Raw genomic sequence first — 26634 nt, forward strand, 5'->3', positions numbered from 1 at the left:
GCCAGGCAGCTGATTAGAGAGCTCTCCGTGGTGCTGAAAAGAGAAAAACACATTCAGACACACAGTGAGTGCAGTACGGCCATGAGAGAGAGACAGAGAGCGAGCGAGAGAAAGAAAGTGAGAGAGAGAGAGAGAGAGCGAGCGAGCGAGAGAGAGAGAGAGAGAGGGAGAGAGAGGAAGGTAGAGTAGGCGTGTTCTTTGTGTTGTGATCCACGCTTCTGAAGCCTGGACTCATCTGCTGTGGCTCAGGCTAGCAGAGAGGAGCTCTGTGTGGAGGAGAGAGGCAGTGGAGGGATGCTCCGACTGAACACCCCCTGACACACACATACACACACCGCTCTTCTTTTCAACTACGGACACAAACTGCACCTGTGACACACACACACCTGGAAAGCCGAGAGTTCATCGGATCAGACAGAAAAAGCCACGAAGAACAAGTCACCTCCGGCGTGTGAATTCATTCTGCAGAAAGTGGCAGCAAGTCAAGAGGAGTGTGTGTGAGGCTTGTTTGTGTCTGTCTGTTTGTCAGTGAGGATGTGTGTGTGATGCTGGTAGGGTCTGGTCCAGTGCTGCTGCCTCCTCCCATGCTCTGTAGCATGTGCAGATGAGTGTGAAGCTGGCCCCTGGGTTGGAGTCTAGCATCGTTTGGACAGGGGGCTTGGGTCTCTCCGGCTACCCAGGGGAGGGAGCACTGGTCTGGGCATCCACCGGCCTTGCTGGCACTGCCTCGGCCCTGGAGGACTCCTCTGAGCCAGCCTTACTGTCGGGAGCGTACAATGGCTACTGGACTTCCCTGTGGATTTAAGTGGAATTCTGCACAGATGCTCCAGGATCTGTCCGAGTTGTTCAGCGGCTCGCACTGGACTCACCTGGAGAACACCGCTTTGGCCCTCCTCAAGCCAGCAGGGACACAGCTCCACTGTAAGTATCCCCCCCCCCACCACACACACACACACCTTCCCCTAACCTATCAAATAAAATTGTATTCGTCACATGTGCCGAATACAACAGAATTCAACCTTACCGTGAAGTGCTTACTTACAAGCCTTTAACCAACAATGCAGTTCAAGAAATAGAGTTAAGAAAATATTTACTAAATAAACGAAAGTAGACAATAAACAGAGAGTAGCAGCAATGTAAAAACAAGAGGGGGGGGGGTGTCAATGTAAATAGTCTGGGTGGCCATTGATTAAATGTTCAGCAGTCTTATGGCTTGTGGGTAGAAGCTGTTAGGGAGCCTTTTTGGTCCTAACTTGGCGCTCCGGTTGCCATGCATAAGCAGAGAGAACAGTCTATGACTTGGGTGACTGGAGTCTTTGACAATTTTTGGGGTCTTCGTCTGACACCGCCTAGTATATAGGTCCTGGATGTCAGGAAGCTTGGCCCCAGTGATATACTGGGCCGTACGCACTACCCTCTGTTGCGCCTTACGGTGAGATGCCGAGCAGTTGCCATACCAGGCGCTGATGCAACTGGTCAGGATGCTCTCGATGGTGCAGCTGTAGAACTTTTTGAGGATCTGGAGACCCATGCTTATCTTTTCAGTCTCCTGAGGGGGAAAAGGTGTTGTCGTGCCCTCTTCTCAACTGCCTTGGTGTGTTTGGACCATGATAGTTCATCAGTGATGTGGACACCGAGGAACTTGAAACTGTCGACCCACTCCACTTCAGCCCTGTCGATGTTAATGGGGGGCCAGTTCGGCCCTCCTTTTCCTGTAGTCAACGATCAGCTCCCTTGTCTTGCTCACATTGAGGGAGAGGTTGTTGTCCTGGCACCACACTGCTAGGTCTCTGACCTCCTCCCTATAGGCTGTCTCATCGTTGTCGGTGATCAGGTCTACCACTGTTGTGTCGTCAGCAAACAGTGCCATTGATTTCATAGGGTTCACCTTTGTTACCTGATCCTCTGTATGATGAGTGATGGTTTTCACTGAGCTGGCTGTGCAATGTTTTGACACCGCTCGAGAATATCCCCATACCCCCAGTGCCACCGTTGCCTAGATATGGACATAGTGTGCCACTTTCGTTTCCGTTTTGAGAAAAAGCCGCCTCGGATGACCAACTGTTGCAGTCAATGTCATCTAAGGAGAGGAGAGGATGGAGAGGGCAAGAGAAAGTGAGGTATAGTGAGGGAAAGAGAGGATGTGGGTTAGGTTCGGAGCTGCAAAACAACATTTTAAGAGAAAAGATTGAGTAAATAATTGCACGCACGGGAGAGAGAGCTTCTCCAACAGATATAGCTGATTTAAAAGAGAGAAAAGATAAGAGAAAGAGGTGAAAGAAAGGGAAGAGATGAACTGTTCAGGACCATAGGAGGAGAAACAGGGCTGCAAGGTTTTACTGAAAAACAGTGTGATAAACAAGCTGATTCCAGCGCTGCATAGCGCTGCAGGCTTACAGGGATTACAGAGGCAGGCTTAATTCAGCTCCAGCAGTGTTTGAATCCTGCGTTGCTCCCCCCCTCCTGTCACTGACAGAATTTTACCTCTGCACTTAACATATCCACTCATCACTTCAACACTGAGATTTCACGATGGGCTTCAAAAGTGCTTCACCACTCAGCAGCTTCATGAAACCACTGTGCTTAGAAACGGTGGTACATGGACCAAAATTCAACCACTAGATGCAGTGTAGAGGGTCCGCACTCAAAAGAAGATGCAAAAGTACTCTGTGCCTGTGCATCAATGATAAACTTCAACTATGAGATGCAATTCTGCAGCATTAACTGTAGCGCTCCAGCTACGAGCTAAAATACAGTACTGTAAATTAGGTCTGTCTCTCGTCTCTCTGTGACACTGATTCAAAACTGGGCCCTTTAAAAATGAGTAGTCTCTGGAGCAAACCGGAACAAACTGCCCCACATGCAGTTAAACTCACTAACCCCAACGCCGAGGTTATTCATGGACAGACAGAACAGACAGACAGCAGAGGTATAGTGAGCCAGACAATTTTCTGGTCTTTCTAAGTTAGCCATGCCATCCATTTGGCTGCTCTCCAATCTCTCTGACTAAAAAAAACAACACACACACACACACACACACACACACACACACACACACACACACACACACACACACACACACACACACACACACACACACACACACACACACACACACACACACACACATGGTCTCACATGCACACACGGACAGACACACAGTCTCACACACACACACACCCACGCACACACACACACACACACACACACACACACACACACACAGTCTCACATGCACACACGGACAGACACACAGTCTCACAACGAACAAACAAAAAGCTAAAAAAACACACACACACACCCACGCACACACACACACACACACACACACACACACACACACACACACACACACACACACACACACACACACACACACACACACACACACACACACACACACACACACATACACGGTCACACACAAACACACACTGTCCCCCAGGTCCCCTCCCCCCACTCTACACACAGTCCACTCAGTGCCGCTCACACGTAAACAGCATGAGTCTCTTAGGCTTATCTGAAAACATTGACCTACATAAAAGTGTGCGTTGTCTTCTCTTCTGCTACAGACTCCTGTGGGATGCACTGTGCTGTTGCACACACGCATACCGGTACACACACATTCCCTCTCAAACAGCGTCTATGCACAGTGAACACTCTGCATCTACACACACATTGAATCGCACACCACATCATTAGATGCTCAATGGTGTGTTTGGATGTGGCTGTAAACAGTGCTGTAGTCACCATCCATTCTTCTCATTTGAGTGAAAGCAAAGGGATAACAGTCGAACTGATGTCAAGGAAGAGTCTTTTTTTCAATGGAGCATCCTCCTTCACGCAGCTCGCCTGTGACGCACGACTGTTTGTGGAGGAATCTTATAAAGAATAATCTTGTGGAGAAGCAGACAAAAGCACAAGCCAGATTATTTGATCAGGAATCGCAGCAGTTCTATGTGTAAATCCAGCACAAACGCCAGGAATGCACATAAATGCAATCAGTACCATAATGCCTGATATTCTGGGTGCATAGTACATGACGTTGAAGGACTTCTCAGTACTGTATGTTGCTTCATCCTAAGCCTAAGGCTACTGTCATTCGGTTTTGTGTCATTTGTTTTTCCTTCTTTCATCCGTAAGTTCTTGATCCATTGAAGCTATTTATCAGAGCGACTAGATAGTGGGGCCCCTTCAGAGTTGTGTGTTTGTACTATACGTTTCTCATGCTCCGGGGGGGATAATGATGAAACTTGTGGTCTCAGCCATGACGCAACTGTTACCACTAATAATAACAACCCTTTATAAGCAAAAAACCCCGCCCATACACAGCCACCAGCCACCGTAAACGTCACTGAGCCACTATGCCATATTTGTCCTTAACACTACTCTATGTTCCTCTCGCAGAAGGCTGCCGGATCGCTTGTGAAGAATGATGAGCTCCAAAGAGGAAGAAACTCTGAGATTTCTCCAGTATGTTGAAGATAGCGGACTAAGAGCCTACAGCGGGCTGGTCTCTCAGAACCTGGATCACGCCAGGAATGAGAGGAACAGGATTTACCTACAGGAGAAAAACGACAAGAAGAGAAAACAGGAAGAAGCCATAAAGAGGTAGGATGCTTAAAATGTGTTCATACACCTACAGGACACTCCTTCCAAAACCTGGGCCGCAGACCTTTGAGAAACAATACACATATACAGGCACGTCACGCTTGTCTATAGATGTGAGCTGTCACACCATACTAGTGCGAGGACTTAACATTACATGTAACAAAGCATCAAAGACAGTCATGCATCTTATAATACACCTCAAACCATACACACACACACACACACCGCATGCTTGTCCAGTTATATATAGATTCACTTATACATGATATGCTTGTAAAGTCACAGGCGTAAGTTGTTGCACTGTGCTGCCGATGCCACAGACCTCTTACAATTACAGCTAACCCAAGCCTCCAAGACAATGAAACTGGCCCAAACAAGCCCTTAGGGCACCTTGTCCAATCTTTCAAGGAGGCCTTTGAATTTCCATTTCCTTAAGCTGGGGCCCCGAAGTTTTTGAGATCGGAGACAAAATCCCCATGTCGTTGCTTACCTGGAGCGCGCGGCCGCCACCGACACTCGTTTAATGTGAGCGAGTCAGAGACGCAATCTGAGGGCTTTGACCCGTCTTTGAGCAGTCTCAGACGTCCCAATATTTGGAAACATGTTTGAGACATGCAACGACAAGATTTGAGAACTGTGATCTGCAGTAGCCAGTGAGGTGATGACGTTGTATCGCATCACCCAGAATGTGTACACTCGAGCAGGGGAAATGACTCTGACAAGCTCTTTACACACAACGTTATTCAATTCAAAATGTATCGGCTAGACATTTCAACTCTGTATCGCAAGCGTGAATGTCTGACTGAAAACGTTTATGAGGCTGCTTGGAGCCGTAGCTCGTTCTAGCTATCTCATCGCATCCTTGTTTTAGTGAGACAGCGTGGTATCGAGAATCCTCACCACAAAGGGAAGAATCTGATCGTGCATGACCCACGTCTGCGCCACATCGTTGAGTGTGCACAGTGCACACCGCTACGTCGGCAATACAAAAACACGACTGGAATGACGGTCGTTTAATGTGAGAGGCTCAGAGATGTTAGGATTTTAAAATATTGTGTAGTGTTCCCGCCCGGCGTTAGGGTGTGCCATTCTGATTTGGAGCAAAGGCTTGTCCTCTGCGTTGGTCAACACTGTTGAGTTTCCATACCCAACAGAGAGGAAAGGATGTGTGTACTGTATGTTGTTCTTGAGTGGGTGTGCGTGGGTTGTGTGTGTGTGTGTGTGTGTGTGTGTGTGTGTGTGTGTGTGTGTGTGTGTGTGTGTGTGTGTGTGTGTGTGTGTGTGTGTGTGTGTGTGTGTGTGTGTGTGTGTGTGTATGGGTCTTGAGTGTGTAACATGTCCTCAGTCCCTTCTGTTAAGAGCTCACAGTGTGTGTGTCCCTTAAGCCATGGCATATTGCTATACTTTGGGGTGCCAGTGGGTCGGTGCGGGCCTCTCTACGGAGTAGAGTTAATTTATCATTTACTGACTTATTTGGGACTTGTCCTTGGCTAGAGGTCGTCCCTGCCTGCTCCACTTGACGGAAAGTAGTTTTAAGGTAGCCTGGTCTCAGATCTGTTTGTGCCGTACAGCCAACCCTTATGGCCATTGTTTGGCATGGCAACGACAATAGGACTTGGCAAGACAGCAGAAACGGATGACAACAACCATAGGAGCACAAACAGATCTGGGAACAGGCTAGATTTAGGGAGATTGTGATCATACAATTGATGGATGAGCCCACGTTCACTATTAGACATAAATGCATTGAGTGTGTGATTGGTTTAAGGTTGTTTTTAATGTAGGGTCTATCAACAGAACTATAGGCGATATTTGTTAGCTGGCTAATGGTGGAAGAGTTTTGGCCCGAGATTGGGCCAAAACTCAAAACCAGTCATATATAATGTACATAATATTATTTACTAACTGAGAGTTTGTAATTTCAGTCGTCTGATACAGTGGTTACAAACACTCCTACAAAGCATTGGAATGGTCAGTAGTGTCTGGCAGATGTTTGCGTCCTCTTTCACCCTCTGTCCAGGTGAAAGTGAGGCAGAGGAGACTGGTTGTCCTTACTTGGGGCTATGTAGCGGCACCACGTGGCATCCGAAAGCTGAGCGAATAGGAAGTGGCTGCACGACATGGGCAGCACGTGGAGACGGCGTGCTTTGGTCGTGTGTGAACAAGTAGGCGCTGTGGAGGCACGTGTGCGGTTCGCCCATAAAAGATGACAGCAGATGGGTAGAGAGGCGTCTGGTCGTGTGTGCTTTCTAATGCTACATGCTAACAGTGGTAGCAGAGTTCCTCGACAGATTCTCATTCTACAAGTCTTGGCAGCATTTTCTCGGTCTAGGAAATGTGTTCCAAACCTGAACGGTCATCACTCTTTAGGCCTTGTACGGCATTGATTGCTTTCACCTGTTAAGCTCTGCAAATGTTGCAGAGAGTGTCAAGTATGTGCAGTGTAGGTGCAGCTTGGGCCATTTAGTGTCTTCTTCTGGCTTCTTCTGATAGTAAATCTGACATCAACTACAGTTGACTCCTAATATTATAGTAGGTGCCAGCAGTGTAACTTTCTTCCATTCATTAACTGTACTGGTTCTCTGCACTTGCAATGATTCTATGCACAACACCGTTTACATGAGTAGCGTTTAAGAGCAAGTTCTATTTGAGAAACCAATAGTGCATGTTTTAAAGCGCAAAGTCCTAGGTCCTCCAGTTGTATGATGAAACGTTCTGTGGGGTGCACAAGAAACTCATATCACTTCTCACTTAAACACATTGCAGCAAAAGTTACCTAGCACACCGATAGCGAGTCTGAAGTCATCCTAACTTTGTACCCATTCCAAGGGAGGTGCTGCCTTGAGGAAAGTGCTACCTAGTGTCCTGATATCTCTCTATCTGTCTCTCAGCTGTTGTCAATGTAAAATATTAATACACAGTAGCTAGAGGAAGAGTATAAAAAAATAGCTGGATTTTTGACGAGGCCTATAAGTAGGTCAATGAGACGACCCATTTTTACAATAACTGATGGAGGGAGAGAGAGAAGCAAAAGTAAAGAGAGATAGAAAGGGGGAGAAAGAGAGATATACGAGAGAGAATGGGAGAGAGAGAACGAGGGAGAACGGGAGAGAGCGCGAGAGAGAGAGAGAGACAGAGGAGAGGGAGGGGGAGAGAAAAGAAACCTGTTAGAAAGAGATTAAGTGTGAAGAGCTCGCTAGCAGGAGATGTGTTCTGCCTGGTGACAGCTGGAACAGCCGCAGGCCAATCAGATCACCAAGTTGGTTTGAGTGAGGAAGGTCTTCCTGCCTACAATGCCATCCCACTTGTGTTTCCATTTTATCTGAAGGAGTAGTTATTCACACACACACAGGGATGTACACACACAGGGCTGTTGTCGGGCAGTTCTGGTTCTGTGTCTACTTGAGTCTCTATGTGACTTGGAATGTGCAATATGTCACCAACAAACAAAATAATTGGGTTTATGTGAGAGATTAATTGGAAGGGAAAAGTCGGTCCATAACATTCAGTGTGTGTTGTCACGCACGCACGTGCACGTGCACGCACACACACACACACACACACACAGATTGATATGCACAGCAAACCTCACAGACAAACTTAGTTCTGTTATTTTTTTTTGTGTCTTATTGTGCATTCAATGTCACATAGACAGACTCAAGTAGCCTACTGACACAGAGCCAGAACTGCCTGACGACAACCCTACATCCAACTGTTCCATGTGCACCTGTGGTCTAAGTTCCAGCCAATCACCGGGCAAAGATCCTATAAATAACACACACATACACTCCACCAGTTACACACCTGGTACATACACAGTTCTGTATGTGCTTATGTTCATGAGTGCTTTCCTGCAGACACCTGTGTGTGAGCGAGCAGAGCTTAATTATTATTACGTATGATTATGATTACATTATTATTGTCATTTCTGCAGAGTATATGAATTAAGTACCACCATGTTATAGTGAAGCCATATTTCCACATTGCATGGATAAAGTTTTCTAACTCTAATGAAATAACAAATGATTATGAAATAGGCTAATGTTATGACATTATTATGATCATTTCTGCAGCGTTTATGAGTTAAAAGCAAAAGCTACAACTCGTTACTTGATTTACTACACTGAAAACAATGAAGGTTCTTAAAGGGTTCTTCCTCAGCTGGTAAGGTTCCTTGGGGAACTCTTGGCCGATAAAGAACATTTGAGTTAAGTGGAGTGTTCTTGATGGGACATCTACAGTTCTTCGGAATTCTTAAAGGTTCTTGAAATATATGGAAGCGTGCAGATGTGTCCCTTTCATAGCATACAGCAAATTGGCCAGTGTTAACTAGTGTTGATTTTTCTGGTTAACATTTTTTTTGTGTTGATTCAGGAGTTAAATTAACACTCAGTGGTGTAAAATAACCCCAGTGTTGGTGACGATAACCAAAGTTGAACCAAAACCATGCCCATCGTTATCATATTTCCCAGTATGCTCTACTGCAGGTGGATTTTAAGAATTGTTTGTTTCAATATCTATGTTTTTGCATGTACACAATTGATTAATTAATCATATTCTACTAAAATATTAATAACATACATTTTGTAAACTAATTCAATCTGTTACTATGGACTGAGGCTATTGCACCCATTACTGAAATGATTGTTCCACTTTATATCATCTCATATCTTAGTCTTCTTAACCCTGGCAGTCATTCTGAAAGCAAATGCTGGCTATCCCCGCTCTTCCTGGATTCCAATAGGAATTACACATCACTTTGCAAGACAGCATAATGTGACTTTCAGGCCTGATGTGGCCTGTAAACCATGAGTTTCAGGCCACTGTATTAGGGTAAAACTAGGGTCTCAAAATAAGCCTTATGAATTATGCTGTGTTAAAAAATAAATGTCTAATGATAACACATTCACTTCGGATTTCACATGGTGAAGGCCACAGGACTGAAAATGTATGAACGCAACAACCATGTCTCTGTCACAAGCAAACACAGTTATTGGTGGTACTGGTAACTCAAAAATGTACTTGAAAGGCACCCGGCGAAATATGCAAATTCATCTCAACAATAAGGTGTTAAGTGTGTGTGGGTCTTCAAAGAACCATCCCATTTAAGGTTCTTCAGAGAGCCTAAAATGGTTCCCTTATGGCAGGGCTGCCCAACCCTCTTCCTGGAGATCTACCGTCCTGTGAGTTTTCAGTCCAACCCTAATTTAACACGCCTGATTCTACTTATTAGCTGCTCAACAAGACCTTAACTAGCTGAATCAGATATGATAAATTAGGGTTGGACTGAAAACCTACAGGACAGTAGATCTACAGGAAGAGGGTTGGGCAGCCCTGCCTTATGGCATCGCCCTGAAGAACCTTATTTGGTTTCAACTTGAACCTTTATTTTTAACAGTGTACATAGGGAAAATAATAACTCCTGCCATTCAGATACCATGGTTAGTGTGTTTATGGTTCAAAAAAAAGAATAGGAAAGGACCAAAAAGAGTGTTTGAAACAGGCACTGTCTTCTAGGCTACATAACATCAGCTGGTGCCAAGCTCCTCTGGGCACAAGGCATGACCAGGAATACACACTGAGAGCTGTGTGATTTTTTTTCCTCCCAGGTCTTGAAAATGCCAGCTCAATGCTACATCCTTCATGTGCGTGACTGGCACGGTCCACCGCAGGGATTCATAACCTGAGGTCCTGGAACCCTCAGGTGGTGTGTGATAGGTTTGATAGCTGGAGGGTAGGTGTCATCTAGCTGTACACAAGGGAGGTCTACAGGTTCAAGGAAAGATTCACCCATTCTGAATGCTACATCTCTGAGCGAGGTTCTATCGATTCCTGGGGTCGTTTCATGACTTCATGTGTATCTGAGCTATTGCCGTTCAAGCATGCTGAAATTTGCAATGACATAGCTTTGCGATAAATCTGCTCTCACTAGACTGGAAGTTAATAAGGAATACGACTTTTAGATTGCAAAAACGTCTGCCATTACATGTCAGATTTCAATACTGGCTGATGTCATAACGCGGGAGCCATTTATAATATTTTTCCAATATTCCTACCTCGAGAAATGTGTAATTTAACAGTGGGTCCTCCACATGTCTCCTATTTGTCTGCCTCTTCAGTCCAGGGTGCATTGCATGGTGCCATTGCAAGGCCGTTGCGAATGTCAGACTCTGTGAGGCACACCGATCTGTAGATTGAACATGGTGAGATTGTAGATTCCTACATTTATAGTGCCGTTTGTTTAGGCGATTTTACAGCTAAGTAGCTACTTCACATGCTGATATTGACTTTGGTATTATTGTGTGTAGCTACATTTGCTAGCTAGCTACCTAGCTTGCTAGCCAGCCAGCCCATTGAGAGAGCATTGTGCGTGTTGTAGTCAACTTGGTCTGCAACAGTTTTCCACAACGATTTTCACATGTTGCTACCAATCTTAGTATAACAATAAAATTAAACATTTGTTCACAAAAAATATTTTTCTCACATATTAGTGTTATTTAACACTGTACGTTTTTTGGAATGAATGGTTTTGGGTGGATTTTTCCTTTAAGAACTACAGATGGGAGTTTAGGACTTGGGAGTTGTAGTCTCTCATGTGTTCGTTTGTTGTGCGGAGCTGGACAGCAGCAGGCTTTGTGTCTGGTTTCCGTGGGTACCCTGTTGCTAGGCAAAATTAAGCCCCTGACCAATGAACCCAACCCTGCAAGCTCCTGCTGCTCAGCAGCTGGCTTGGAGTCAGTGGGAGTCAGCAAAGTCACACACACACAAAACGCAAACATCCACCCACCACCGCCCATGCACGCATTCAAGCATTTGTACGCACACAATGCCACTTAATGTCACAATAATCTTCCAACTTTGTATTTTGACTGACGCATTGACTTAATGTTTGGATAAACTCTTGGACTTAATTTCCACTATGTGGGCTAAACCACCAAAAGATACCAAAAACAGAACAGCCTTTAGGTTGGTTTTCCTATAACTAACTGATTCAGTGCAGATAATTGATTCCCCTCAATGACAGTAACTGGACAAAAACTGTTTAGAATACTAATATATCAACATCACTGTTTCTGTCCAATTGGTCTTGAGGGGACATTCTTTCTATATTGTCCAAAACAATTTGGAAAGTTGGTCATTCCAATTTCCGAACCTTTTCAAAGAGGCACTCTGCAACTGGAGTACTGTCTCCATCACGGTCGAATTACACGTGGTTCAACTCTCATCCACTGACGTCGTGAAAACTCTGCATCGGTGCAATGAGGAGTTTGAGTTGTAGTTGAGCACCAACAGAGAAAGATGCATGAGTAGGGAGGAAGGACATATTCAACACAGCGCATGATGCACAGTAGTTTGAATGGCCACTATGTGAGTGGGTGTGTGCATGTGCAAAAAGTTCTGTAGTTTTGTGGTTGGAGAGAGAATAATTGTTAGGCTATTTGGTTTTGTAGTGTTCAATTGACTTACAGGTATTTACTCAGATTTTTTTTTTTTAAGTATTCAAGGTGTTGACAATATATTGTACCACAATCAACACATTTTCGTATCTGACAATATCTGATGATATAGGGCTATAAAAATGAAGACAAAAAAAGCTATTCAGAGGCCCAACTAGACTACTTCCTATTTTTGTCCACCTCATCATTTCCAAACTGTATTTAAACTTTCGCCATGATATCTTCTGTTTGCTGGTGACCTTCTAAATAAAAACAAATAAAAATAGTACTTGAAATGAAGCCAAAGTCACCACCATCTGGCAGTAAGAGAGTCAAAAATCAACTCTACAGTCCTGTGATTGTTAAAGCCCCATCCTGCCACATGAACCACTCCATTCAGGCTAATCATCCGTGTTTTTAAAGAGGGATCGATGGTGGCTGGAGTGGGGAGACTTCCATCGTGTCATTGTGTCTCTGCGGCTGGGAGCGCTGAGCTAACCATGCCCAGGGTTAAACACAAATCAATGGCTACCCACAGAGAGATTCTCTTGGCTGAGTGGCACTAATGTGGCTCTCGTTGTTGACGCTTGCATCATTGGAGCACTCACAAAGAGAGTAGGGCAAGCGGAAACTCACACACGTGCACAAACAAACATCGAAGTAGACCTAGACCTCTGTGTGCTATTTTTGGTTCAAGTTCTTGTGAAAGGGCAGAGTTCCAGAGGTGAGGGAAGGACTGATGTATCGGTGATGTTTTAAGTTTTCTAATTATCTTTATAGATTCATCTTTGTCACAGTAACTTACTACAACTGTTTGAATGAAAGATTGATCAATTTATTTATTGTTTTATCATTTCTGGATCAATCATTTGGATTGGAAAGAAATACATTTCATCTTTATAGTGTTCAGTGTGGTTGTGTTTGCTTGTTTTTCCATCCATAACAAATTGTTTCTATGTCGAATGCGAAGATAGTTGTACGTACCGTCGTGCGTTATGACACGAGCACCTATACTATCAGATTCCAGATCAGTCGTCATGTATCATAACATAAACATGTCTCTCTCTGTCTCTCAGGACGGGCGAAGAGGTGGTGACTGAGGGGAAGCTCCTGCGCATGGGCTCCATGACAATGCCGCCCCCCCCGGAGCGCATGCCCGTGCCCCCCTATCTTGCTTGCGGGCCGGGCTTCGCTGTGCGCTCCCAGTCCCTACACTCGGTGGGCGGGGGCAGTAATGGCGGTGGGGAGGAGGAAGTGGGCAGCCCCACGTCCCGCAAGCAGCCCCCACCCAAACCCAGGAGGGACCCGGCTACCAAGTTGAGCATTTCCTCTGAGACAGTGGACCACAGCCCCACCTTGGTCTGTAGGGGCTGCAGGGCCAATCCGGAAAGTTGTGATGGTAAGTATGGAATGGCACGGCTAGCTAAGCAAACTAGCTAGCTATAGCCTGTAATTCAACGTAGCTAAGGCAACATGGGCTTAGTACACAACTATGAAAATAAATACTACCCAACGCACAACTACACAAACACACAAGACCTGAGAAACACTCTGAGAAACACTACACTACAATATGCACTGAGTGGTTTATGTGTGACAGCACTGTACAGCATTCCTGTCTGACTTTACATAACAACAACACAATTTGGCCCACACTCAGTAAACAAATGACCGTCCGCTGCAGTGGGATTGAATGAGCCGAGCCGCCACCCTTACAAGCCAGAGTGCAGTGAGTGTACATGAGGTTGAGTGTAGCAATGCGGATGAACATTGGCTTCTAGTGAGTGAGGCTCTGCTCGGTCATTCCATCCCACTGCTCCTGACGGTCATGAATGGTGTTTATGTAGGCCCAGTCGGCCAATTTTTTTCCACTATTATTGGATGGCGGATGTGCGTACAGACTTTCTTGTCATCATACTTTTTCCTCCCCACATGGACATGTTGCAGTGTTAGATTCCCCCCGCTTGAGATTTCACCACAGGAGGCTGCTGAGGGGTGAACGACTCGTAATAATGTCCGTAACGGAAACCACGTGTTTCATATATTTGATACCATTCAACCTATTCCGCTCCAGTCCTTAAGACGAGCACGTTCTCCCCAATTAAGGTGCCACCAACCTCCTGTGGATTTCACAGCAACACAACCTGACTCTACTAACTCATTCAGGCCTGAGGAGGTTCGAAGGGTGCGTGCAAAGTGACCGGTCTCATTTTTGGTGCGCTGTCGAAAGCTAACCGTTTGGAAAATGCCTCCCCACAGCATGTGCAACCTACAGTATCTGTGTTCTACAGTGTCTGCTTATCCGTTTTCTCCCTAAAGCCCACAAAGATCCCGTTTACATTTTGCAAGAGAATGTGCTCCGAGAACGGGTCACATCTGGAGAGATCTGAATTTGATGTCCTGGTGTGACTCGTTTAGCCTATATCCACTTTGTGATCGGCTCTAGCATGAATCCTCACCAGGTAGACAAAAGTGATCCGCTCTGCGTCTGTTGTGAGGAAAAAGTGTCAGAGGTCGTTGTAAGTCGTTGTTGCATGCAATCGGCAATTCCCCTGAATTTAATAATAACAGCAGATCTCAAAGGAAAACAGATTCATGAAACGAATGACGGAAGCGGGACACATTGGGAAAAAGATGGTTACTGTAATAGAAAATGTGAGTAGAGACTAGGTAATGAATGGATCAACATTCAACCATCTCTAATCAGATATGATTTTTTTTCTCTTTATTCACTATAAAATCAGTAGTGTGGCCTTGTGGATACTGGGATGTAAACCAATAGAGCATAAGAGCCATATAAATTCAATCACTGTTCAGCTGTAGACCTATATCAAATAGCATGAAAACAAAAAAAATATTTTGACAGAAACAAAGAAAACCTGCTAAGCAAGGAAACAACAGGTGAAGAAATTAACAGGCTATTAAAGTATTTTAGTCTTAAAGGGCTGTGAGAGACTTAAAGGTGAATATACGGCCGCATTTGACTGCGTTGCAGTTTGACGTGTGTGCCAATGTGATGGTTGGTTAGGGAGTTGCCCTGGCTGTCTCAGATTGGAGGGGATCACTGTGTGCGCACAGATCTTCCTCTGCACCACGGCAACCATCCCACAGAAACAAGACCCCCCATAGCCCGGCCAATCAGAACAGCGGCAGGCAGCGAGGGCCAATGAAGCGGCGGCAACGGTTGAGCTCTAAGGCGTCCCGGCCAATCGCCGTCGGAGTGTGGGGGTGTCCATCACAGAAAGAAGGGTTGTTGCGTGAGCCAGAGCAGGCTTTGCGCCGAGCAGGGGGGAGGGGCCAGTCGGAAGCAGAATTCATTCAGGAGGAGCGATTGACCTAGATTCCTTTTCCCCTAGGAGGAGAGGGGGTGTGGGTAAACACATCCGCTACGGGGGAGGGGGCGAGAGAGCGGGGGAAGGGAGGCGGGGGAGGATGAACTCATCATCTGTGCGTGAAACAGATCTCAAGATCCACCATGCAACCCAGTTAGCATAATGATAGTAATAACAGGCCATGCATCCGAGTGCGGAGACACAAATTACACTGACACATAGCCACATCAACAATTGAAAAAACACACACACACACACACACACACACACACACACACACACACACACACACACACACACACACACACACACACTGAACCACAGCTGACTGTGCTCAAATGAGGGGTTGGGTGAAGTGCGGAAGAGACATTTCAGTTGAATGCATTCAGTTGTACAACTGACAAAATAAAATATACATATATCCTATTATCGTCTCCTTATCTGGTTGAGAAAATGGTGCTGGGATATAAAGCCCTGTTGAATTTACAACCTGTGTTTGTGCAACCTGTGTTTTTATGTGCACTTGTTGGAGGAAAACAACATATTTGCCCTTTGCCTGTGTGTGTAGTAGGGAGAGATTTAAGTTCAGAGACTATGAATGTGAATATGTTGAGGTTGGGTTGAGGTTATGGATGTACTGTATATGAAAGATTTCAAAGGGATGAATGGTGTGTGTGTGGGTGGGTGTGTGTGTGTGTGTCGTGATGGCGGTGGTGAGTCATAGAGAGGAGCGTGCGCCTGGACCATCTGGCGTCTGAATTATTAAAGGTGTAAAATCTGCAGTTTGAAGGAGACATGTTCTAGCTTTTATCTTCCACTTACATCTGACCAACGGGAAAAGGGACTCACTAATACACTACACTATTTGACCTAGAAATACACTCTCTCTCTGCGCTATAATATACTGTAACCAGAACATATCTAGCCTAAAGGAACACCTGTCTCTATATGGCTGTGATATACAAGACCCAAATGGATTCACTGCAATGCTACGTCATACCAACCTGAAAAAACCCACACAGTTTGACTCAGATACACTTAACTACAACACTACCGTATATCTGACCTAAAAACAAAGACATGTAAAACGGAACAATACAGTGAAGGTTTACTATGATATGGCTAACACGTTTTGTTTTTCTGCTCCTTCAGCGCCACAAGGCTGCGGCGAAGACTGCAAGAGGGTCCCTCCCCCCAAACCCAGGAGGAACCCCAACACCCAGCTGAGCACCTCCTTCGATGATTCCTACATCAGGAAGCACGGAGGCTGCAAGGGTCACTCCCCCTCTGCGGAGCGCGAGCGCAACCCCTCGCCGCCAAGCGACGAGAGCCCCAGCCACCACTCCGACTCGGATGAGCCCGTCTACATCGAGATGGGCGCCAGTGTTGGGGGGCAAACAGAGGCGCCCAAGAGTGAGGACGAGGAGCCGGACGAGTCGGTGTATGAGGAGATGAAGTACCCCCTCCTGGATGACATGGACTACCGCTGGGACCCCCCGGGATGCCGCTCCGCCTGCCCTACCCCGGCACCACTGGACCCTGAGCCCCTCAGCCGCTGCTCCACTCCGCGCAACATCCCCCTCTGCGACATTCCCGCGCCCTTCCCCAACCTGCTAACCCACCGGCCACCTCTCCTGGTGTTCCCCCCTTCACCAGCCCAGTGCTCGCCAAACTCAGACGAGTCCCCGCTCACCCCTCTGGATGCACTGACCAAACTGCCCATGATGGACAACCCCAGTGCCTACAGCAAGTCACCCACCTCCTCTTCCGAGCCCCCGTTGGCGCACCTACGCCGGGAGCTGACCGCCACGCCCACCCTGACCGTGTCAGGTCGCTCGTCGGCCCCGCCCCTGCCCTGCACCCTCTACAAGTCCTCGGCCTCCTCGGCCCACGGCTATCAGCGCAGTCACTCAGCCTGCCCCTCGCCCGTCAGCATGGGCCGCTGCCTAACTCCCCTCAGCCTGATGCGTGCGCCACCCTTCGACACCCCCATTCCCTTCCCAGGCGGGCTGCCGCGCAGCGCCTCTGCCACGCCCCACGGAAAGGGCTCACCGCCCCAGGACTGCGTTGCCGGGGGCAGGCTGCATGGGTCAATGCAGAACGTGTCGACGGGGCGCTCACGCACACCGACCAGCCCCCTGGACGAGCTGACCAACCTATTCACCGCCGGTAGGAACATGATGAAAAAGAACACCAGCGGAAGGAAGTCGAAGGAGCCCGGGGAGAGTGAGTGTCAATCATTCAGTCAGTCCATCAATCAGTCAATCAACGCATCACATAATCTATTTGTCAATCTAGTTACAGAATTAGTCAATATCAACATAGAGGTAGAGTAACAAAATAGTTCCTCTACAGGTATCCACTATCCAGTCTGATCCAAACTGACCGCTATGCTATAACCCACACAGTGTAACATTGACACATTTGTTGACACATTGATGCGCAAACTACAGCAATGGTTCAAGTTTTTTTGTGAAATTATTTATTAGTGTTCTCATCAGTGTCGCGTTAATATAAACCCCTTTTCATCTGGTAAAACAACTTCCAATCCCGCTAAATTAGGAGATGCTGCTGCTGATGTTTGCAGTGGGTGTTTGTGGTTCTTTGCAAGCATTTCCACCGTGAGCCCGTTTAATCTATGCCCAACAAACATAGATTGATACAGATCATATGATTTAATCTGGCCCGGATTAGGGAGTAAAGCGGTCGGCATGCCTCTCAAACCCTGCAGTGGCATTAAGCCACCGCACAGCATTACTCTTAAATATGTAAACATGTTTAATCACAGAAGGCCAATGCGTCCAGTGCAGTACGGTGCCAAAATTGCACAAATGGTGAATCCAGATAGTTACCCAACTCCGGAGATTAATACATTTTTATAAAACTTCAGAACCGGTTTTCCGTATTCATGCTTCGTCGACCATCCTGTAATCTTTATATTCAATCATGGATTTATTTATTTAATTTGTATGTATAATTCAGCCATTGATTTTCTCCTAATTAACGACCCCTGTTGACACATGGCCTGAAATTTAAATGGGCCTAATGCAAAGGAATAAAATATTAATTTGTGTTTGAAACCACATAGGCTATGCATTGCATATGCACACAATACTGTATAACAAATTGTAAAAGATTAAATCGTGTGTAGGTATTCAGGACTTAATTATGGTCACAAGAGCAGTGAAGTGTGTTATTGGGTTTTTATCAGATTGGCTGAGGATTTGGAGAGAGATCTAACATAGCAACTAACTCAATGAGGGAATTCCCACTGGCTGAGTGCATTTGAACCCATCTAGGGCTATACATAAAAAATGACTGGGCACGTGTCAATCTGTTCTTAACTCCGAGAGCTTCATAGCAACCACCAACTCCAACCCAGTCATAGCAACAGAAGAAGGAGCCTCTCTTATTTGCAGCATCCCCTCCCTGTGGGGAAGTGGGCCAATCGCAGCGCAGGTCACTCCAGCTTCCAACTGATCATGTGCAGCAGCAGTAGGCTTCCTAAGAGACAACCAAGACATTTACACCTGATCAGAGCGTTCTATTCCTATCTTGGCCCAATCAGCAAGTAAAGATTGAACCAATCAGGGAAATAGCTTCACTGTCACCAATCAGGAGAGAGAAAGAAGCCCCAACCTATGACAGTTGCTGACTTCCTGGAATTGTAACACCACAATCTTCTCTGAATGTTGGAAATCTTGGTTGGTGGGTCTGGCAAATGTTTGCATCTAGCTTTTTATGCAAATTCGGTGTATTTTTTAGCTTTAATTGGCTTGTGGGATCATTTGTTGGCTCTGTCCTCTTCATGCATATGCAGTAATGTCTTATTGATGCACAGTTCTGTGTTCTGTGTTGTCCTTTAGCCTAATAGAGAGAGACAAGCAGAGAGAGATAGAACATTACAATTGTCATATATACCTACTGCATTGTTTTAGAAATATTTATCCAAATATGACAGATTAAAACAGCAAATAAATGTGTTTAAATAAGAATGCATTGAAAGTGGTTACTGAGCCTTTACCTACCCATTGATAATAGTATCTATGCAATTCACATCCTGGATGTCTCCACGACATCTGTCAAATGAAACAACAGCATTTCCCAGTAATTCAGGCAAAAGGACCTTGTCTCATCCCAGTGGTTCATAGCACCCACAGCGCATGGGTGAAACCAAGTGGCCGTATAGCGTTAGTGCAGTGCTTTTTATAAAATAGTTTATTTTTATATAGGTTATGTTTACTAGATATTTTGTGTTGAAGTAACAGAATATACTACTAACTAATTGGCAAGGACATGCAGGAACTTGGTATTTGACTGCGTTTCTCCTAGGAAATAACAGTAGATACCACTAGGCCTAACTAATAACTAGGGACTTAAAGAAACTTGGTATTTTATGGTGTCTGACTGTGTTTCTCCTCTGTTCCAGCCGAGTCCAAGTGTAAGCCTAACTGCGAGTCCAAACGTGACGGCAAGGAGCGGCACAGTCACAGCAAGGAGTCCAAACGGGAGAGCAAGGAGTCCAAACGGGAGAGTAAGGAACGTAGCAAAGAGTCTTCTTCTCACAGACGCGACACCAAGGACAGGGGCTGTAGCAGCGTTGAACCCCTGCCTATGAAACGGGACAGCAGAGACCGGGGTTGTAATAGTGTGGAGCCCTTGCCTATGACAAGAGACAGTAAAGATAGGGGTTGCACTAGTATTGAGCCTCCACCTGTCCGACGGGACAGCAAAGACAGGGGCTGCAATAATATAGAATTGATGCCTAGACGCAATAGCAAAGACAGAAGTGTCCACGGCGTGGAGCCTTTACTACGGCAGGACAGTAAAGACTCTCCCCGGAATGGTGTGGAGTCCAGACATGACAGCAAAGAAAGGCTCAGCCACCAGAACCCACCGGAACTTCTACCCAGGCAAGATAGCAAAGACCGAACCAGGAGCGAAATGGATTTGAGACATGACAGCAAAGAACGAATTGATCAGCCACCAGAGCTCCTACCCAGACAAAATTGCAAAGATTCACCCAGAAATGGCCTTGAGTGCAGACGTAATAGCAAAGACCGAGACAGGGCGAGCTACGGCCTGGAGTCTAGACAAGAGGGCAAAGAACGAAGTTACAATGGAATGGAGCTCTTACCCCGACAGGACATCAAAGAGTCAGCCAGACATGGCCTTGAAGCCAGGCGTGACAGCAAGGACAGAAGCTGCAATGGCTCAGAACTGCCCCCCCGGCGGGATAGCTATGGCAAGAGTGCCAATGGGGTAGATCCTAGGCGCGACAAAGACCGGGTGGGTTACAGCTCAGATGTCTTGCCCAGGCGTGATAGCAGAGATAGGGGGACCTACAACTTTGAGCAATCAAAACCCCAAGAGAGGAACGGTGTATCAGGGCAACAATCATCGACGGCCACACCAACTCGGCATGGAAGACCTGCTGGCAGTCCGCCAATGATGTTGGGAACTGGCAATACAGGTGAGGATAGCCTAATTGAAATTGCAAATACAGCTCAACACAACCAGACACCAGGAAGTGACTGTGGTAAATTATTTACACGCACTAAACATGTCCTCATTAAGCACAATAATCAGCAAAATTTAGAGATGCTATACTGTTGATTGCAATAACATGCAAGTAGAGTATCCATAATCAAACAATTTGAACATTCTCTGACTGGGTTACATGGGTAACTAAAATGTACATACAACAAAGGTAGTCAGGTTCTTCAATCAAGTACAAGGGTGGAGCAAAAACCCGCAGACACTCGGGTGACTCGGCCCTCCGTGGAATGAGTTTGACACATGCTGTAAAACAACACATTTCACTGCACCTATCCGGGGTGTGTGACAATAAAACATATTTTGAGTGCGCTTGTTAGCTAGCTTGCTAGGCTAATTTAGTCAACATATTGTCCGTCAATTTGATTGTCATTTGAAGACATTGAATTAATTATAAGGATATTTCATACTAATCAGTAAAGTTAGAAAATTAAATGAACAAACACAATTTTACACTTTTCACACCAAATAAGCAACTTACCTAGTCCAACTGTTCTCATCAAGTTGCAGTTTCAAACTCAAGAAAGGTGATTTTCTCTGTTTTTTGCGGGAATACTGAGACCAGGTGCAGGTGACCTTTGAAACACACTGTAGTCTAAATAGCTAGAAGCTACATAACATAAAATGAAATGTGATTCCAAGTGTTATCTTATAGACAAGACATAAAACATGCTGAGAGAACTACAAAGTAGCCTACACTATTTACTCTGGTAATGTGGTGATGATTGGTAAGGGTTTGAGATTGTTTTGTTGCATATAAAAAAAAGAGTGAGCTAAATGTATTAATTTAAATGCATTGTCCATCTTTCTAGAACTGAAACCAGCACTTCCGAAGTATGGACGCTCCTCCTCTGCCCCAGTTACACCCTCTCCCTTGGGGACCCCACAGAGGCAAGCACCAGAGGCACAGGTAATTCGATGAGATATGAGATATGCTGCCAATAAATCTACGATTATCGAGAATTTCAATAAACATTTTTCTACGGCTGGCCATGCTTTCCACCTGGCTACCCCTACCCTGGTCAACAGCTCTGCACCCCCCACAGCAACTTGCCCAAGCCTCCCCCATTTCTCCTTCACCCAAATCCAGTTAGCTGATGTTCTGAAAGAGCTACAAAATCTAAACCCCTACAAATCAGCCGGGCTAGACAATCTGGACCCCATCTTTCTAAAATGATCCGCCGAAATTGTTGCAACCCCTATTACTAGCCTGTTCAACCTCTCTTTCGTTTCGTCTGAGATCCCCCAAAATTGGAAAACTGCCAAAGTCATCCCTCTCTTCAAAGGGGGAGACACTCTAGACCCAAACTGTTACAGACCTATATCTATCCTACTCTGCCTTTCTAAAGTCTTTGAAAGCCAAGTTAACAAACAGATCACCGACCATTTCGAATTCCACCGTACCTTCTCTGCTATGCAATCTGGTTTCCGAGCTGGTCATGGGTGCACCTCAGCTACGCTCAAGGTCCTAATTGCCATCGACAAAAGACAATACTGTGCAGCCGTATTCATCGACCTCGCCAAGGCTTTCGACTCTGTCAATCAACGCATTCTTGTCGGCAGACTCGACAGCCTTGGTTTCTCAAATGACTGCCTCGCCTGGTTCACCAACTACTTCTCAGACAGAGTTCACTGTGTCAAATCGGAGGGCCTGTTGTCCGGACCTCTGACAGTCTCTATGGGGGTGCCACAGGGTTCAATTCTCGGGCCGACTCTTTTCTCTGTATACATCAATGATGTCGCACTTGCGGCTGGTGATTCTCTGATCCACCTCTACGCAGACGACACCATTCTGTATACTTCTGGCCCTTCTTCTGGCCCTTCTTTGTGTTACCTAACCTCCAGACGAGCTTCAATGCTGTACAACTCTCCTTCCATGGCATCCAACTGCTCTTAAATGCAATTAAAACTAAATGCATGCTTTTCAACCAATCGCTGCCTGCACATGCCCGCCCGCCTAGCATCACTACTCTGGACGGTACTGACTTAGAGTATGTGGACAACTACAAATACCTAGGTGTCTGGATAGACTGTAAACTCTCCTTCCAGACTCATATTAAGCATCTACAATCCAAAATTAAATCCAGAATCGGCTTCCTATTTTGCAACAAAGCATCCTTCACTCATGCTGCCAAACATACCCACGTAAAACTGACTATCCTACCGATCCTTGACTTCGGCAATGTCATTTACAAAATAGCCTCCAACACTCTACTCAGCAAATTGGATGCAGTCTATCACAGTGCCATCCGTTTCATCACCAAATTCCCCATATACTACCACCACTGTGACCTGTATGCTCTCGTTGGCTGGCCTTCGCTTCATATTCGTTGCCAAACCCACTGGCTCCAAGTCATCTATAAGTCCTTGCAAGGTAAAGCCCCGCCTTATCTCAGCTCACTGGTCACCATAGCAGCACCCACCCGTAGCACACGCTCCAGCAGGTATATTTCACTGGTCACTGCCAAAGCCAATTCCTCCTTTGGCCGCCTTTCCTTCCAGTTCTCTGCTGCCAATGACTGGAACAAATTGCAAAAATCACTGAAGCTGGAGACTCATATCTCCCTCACTAACTTTAAGCATCAGCTATCAGAGCAGCTTACAGATCATTGCACCTGTACATAGCCATCTGTAAATAGCCCATCCAACTACCTCATCCCCATATTGTTATTTATTTATTTTATTTATATATATATTTTGTTTTGCTGCTTTGCACTCCCAGTATGTCTACTTACACATTCATCTTCTGCACATCTATCACTCCAGTGTTTAATTGCTAAATTGTAATTATTTTGCCACTATGGCCTATTTATTGCCTTAGCTTCCTAATCTTACTTCATTTGCACACACTGTATATAAACTTTTCTATAGTGTTATTGACTGTATGTTTGTTTATTCCATGTGTAAGTCTGTGTTGTTGTTTGTGTCACACTGCTTTGCTTTATCTTGGCCAGGTCGCAGTTGTAAATGAGAACTTGTTCTCAACTGACTTACCTGGTTAAAAAAGGTGGAAAGAAAATGAAAAAAAAGATCGGCCCCTACTGCAGACCTGGATCAATATCTATTTGTTTTCTTTCATTCTTGGGAAGTGCTTGATTTTCTTTCCCTGGTTGGCTACTGCTCTTCTCCACTTTTCCCCAGGTACCCCAGATGCCGTGGATGTGTGGGGACAGCACCATGCTGGAGCAGATCGAGAGGAAGCGCACCCTATGCATAGAGATCCGCTCCAGGCAGCGGCCCCCAGACAGGAACCACCCGGACAGGAACCTGTGCAAGCAGAAGAACAATGGGGCCAAAAAGATCCAGCCGCCCCCGTACCCCACACAGACCACTGTGTTCTGGGACACAGCCATCTGACTATAACCAATGATTAACTATAACCCACTTGGCCCCACGCCCAACCCCCATCTAGACTTTGTGCCTACTGATTGGCCTACTCCGCATCACGGGGGTCAGGGGCAGCCAATAAGAGCAGGGAGGGGATCGCTGATGTCAAAGAACAATGGTGGTTACCATAGCAATATTTCCGCTTGTTCAGGTTGTAATGTTTTCTCATCATCACTGGTGATATTTGATATTTTTCTATTTCAAGTGACTCCATGTAATATACTTAGTACGAATAAATATTTTCTAAACAAAAAGGGATAAAGCAGCAAAAACTATGTAGATGTAGAGAAGTCCAATGTTTCTTTTACGTTTTTGTTTTGGTATTTTACATTTTAAAGCATAATCTATCACGGATAATTATTTATGCCAAATGCTCAATGAATTTCCAGTACTCAAAGCACTCTTTTGAATGGAGGATATTCTGACTGTCAACACAATGCCACTGTTGTATGTTGACATAGGTTTCTATCAGAACCATATATTTCGATCTAAATACATGGCTCTGGTTGCCATTAGCCCTTGGGCCAATGTGTTTTAGTATGTACAATACTTAGTCCTAGAACAGGTCAGGAATCTTATGCTTCAGTTTGTAAGTTTACAAGCTGTGTAGTCAGTCAGAGCCTTTGACAAGGATTTATTTGTTATGTGATGGGTTGGCTAGCATGTACATAGTACACAACACTAAGATAGAAACGAGGGTGGGTCAGGGAGATAAACCTAAGGACAAACTTATTATCCCAAACCAGCCTGCTGAGGTAAATTGTGGGTGGGGTTGCACTTTGCAAGGGTTGGTTATCTAATATGGGTTGGTGGTAATAGCTGGCACAGGTCAGCTCTCCTACTCTGCCAGGCACATTGAGGGCATCTTCCCACAGAGTAGATAGGGAACTCAATCCACACCAACAACCAGCCAGAACAATCCATGCCTGTACTTTTAGACAACGACTTAATCTTACGGCAGAATATGTGTATATTATGCACTTGCTTGAGAAATAACTTGGGAAAAATATGCTTATATATTTTTGGGTAAAATGTAGAGTAGTAGAGCTGTGCCATGTAATACGTTATCACTTGTTGGCTGGGTGGTATGATCGCAGGATGATTGGCTGTCTGTGACATGCCGTCATCCGTGACTGGCTGTCTGTGACGCATTGTCCCCCGTGATTGGCTGCTTGGCAGCATCCATTTTAGGGATCAGATGATAAGGACCTATAGGGTGGCCACAGCTCTGCCCAAGTATAAGGACATGGGTTACACAAGGGCCTACAGATCAAGGCTTTGTAAAGTAAAGATTAATAATGAAAAACTGCACTACCCATCATCCTCCATCACACTCAATTAGACTGGATCCATGTCCAGCTACCCCTCCACTCCCCCTCTACCTCCTACATCATCTAAAGAGGTTATCTTTTGCACGTAAGAAATGCAATGTCTGCATTGCCAAACTGTTTTAGATGTACCCCCCCCCCTCCTATTCCTGTCCTCCATAGACCAGCATGCACCTGCATGGGCAATAGGGGTGTGACTGAAGTCATGGGTGACTCAGGAGTTGCCTCTAACAGTTGTTCCAGGGCCAGATTTCTTAATGGTCTCCTAGGTTAAGGTTAGGATTTGGGTAATCTAACTATAGATCTGTGTTGGGGGATGATCCTGCATCAAGTGATGAATCCCTTTGAGGTTGTTTAGGGTGCAGTGTACTGTAGTGATGTTGGGGAATAACATGGGCGAGAGACCGATAAACGGCTAGATCCCCAAATCTGTCCATTCATTGGCAGACATGAGCAGCAGTCCTACAGGAATGGAGGAAAGGAAACCTAGGAGTAGCAACAACCTAACTGGTTAAGCCAGTGCAGTACCCCTTCCATTGAGAAATCAACACGGAGGTCCCACCGAGTCCTTTATACCTGTATGTGTGTGTGTGTTAGTGTGTGTGCGTGTGTGTTAGTGTGTGCCAAGCTACACTGTATGCAGGTCAACTCTGAAATGATTGTTTTTAAACATGAACTTTTCTGCCCCGCACGGTTGGTCGGCGCAGGTCTGAAATGTATAACGATGTACAATCTCTTTTGTGTGTGTATAGAATATGTGCACTGTGAAAGGTAGAGAGAGCACAGCACTGTGAAAGATAGTGAGAGCACAGCACTGTGAGAGGTAGAGAGAGCACAGCACTGTCGGAGTCATCTGTCTAATTTCTAAAAAGGAAAAGAAGGAAAAAAAAAACATGTTTGAGAAAATTAAGTACTGTATGCTGATTGTCACATGGGTTCTGTTGTCGAGATAAATAAATATGAACTTCAACCCACTGTGGAAGA

General features: G+C 45.6%; 1 protein-coding gene across 1 annotated transcript; it reads left to right on the forward strand.

The window, feature by feature from the left end:
• Positions 1-26634, forward strand: nyap2b (neuronal tyrosine-phosphorylated phosphoinositide-3-kinase adaptor 2b). Its single transcript, XM_014139280.2, has 7 exons — positions 1-921; positions 4408-4611; positions 13124-13446; positions 16532-17605; positions 19809-20852; positions 21748-21845; positions 24077-26634. The coding sequence occupies exons 2-7, from the start codon at positions 4433-4435 to the stop codon at positions 24290-24292; spliced, it is 2934 nt and encodes a 977-aa protein (XP_013994755.1). The 5' UTR covers positions 1-921; positions 4408-4432; the 3' UTR covers positions 24293-26634.

This window comes from Salmo salar, chromosome ssa14, assembly GCF_905237065.1.
Source record: "Salmo salar chromosome ssa14, Ssal_v3.1, whole genome shotgun sequence".
Classification (NCBI taxonomy): domain Eukaryota; kingdom Metazoa; phylum Chordata; class Actinopteri; order Salmoniformes; family Salmonidae; genus Salmo; species Salmo salar.

Excerpts from the sequence above, each read along its gene's own strand:
- nyap2b (XM_014139280.2), top strand. The coding sequence starts at position 4,433 with ATGATGAGCTCCAAAGAGGAAGAAACTCTGAGATTTCTCCAGTATGTT. Across the intron at positions 17,606-19,808 it reads GTCGAAGGAGCCCGGGGAGA|CCGAGTCCAAGTGTAAGCCT; the intron begins GTGAGTGTCAAT and ends CCTCTGTTCCAG. Across the intron at positions 21,846-24,076 it reads GGCAAGCACCAGAGGCACAG|GTACCCCAGATGCCGTGGAT; the intron begins GTAATTCGATGA and ends ACTTTTCCCCAG.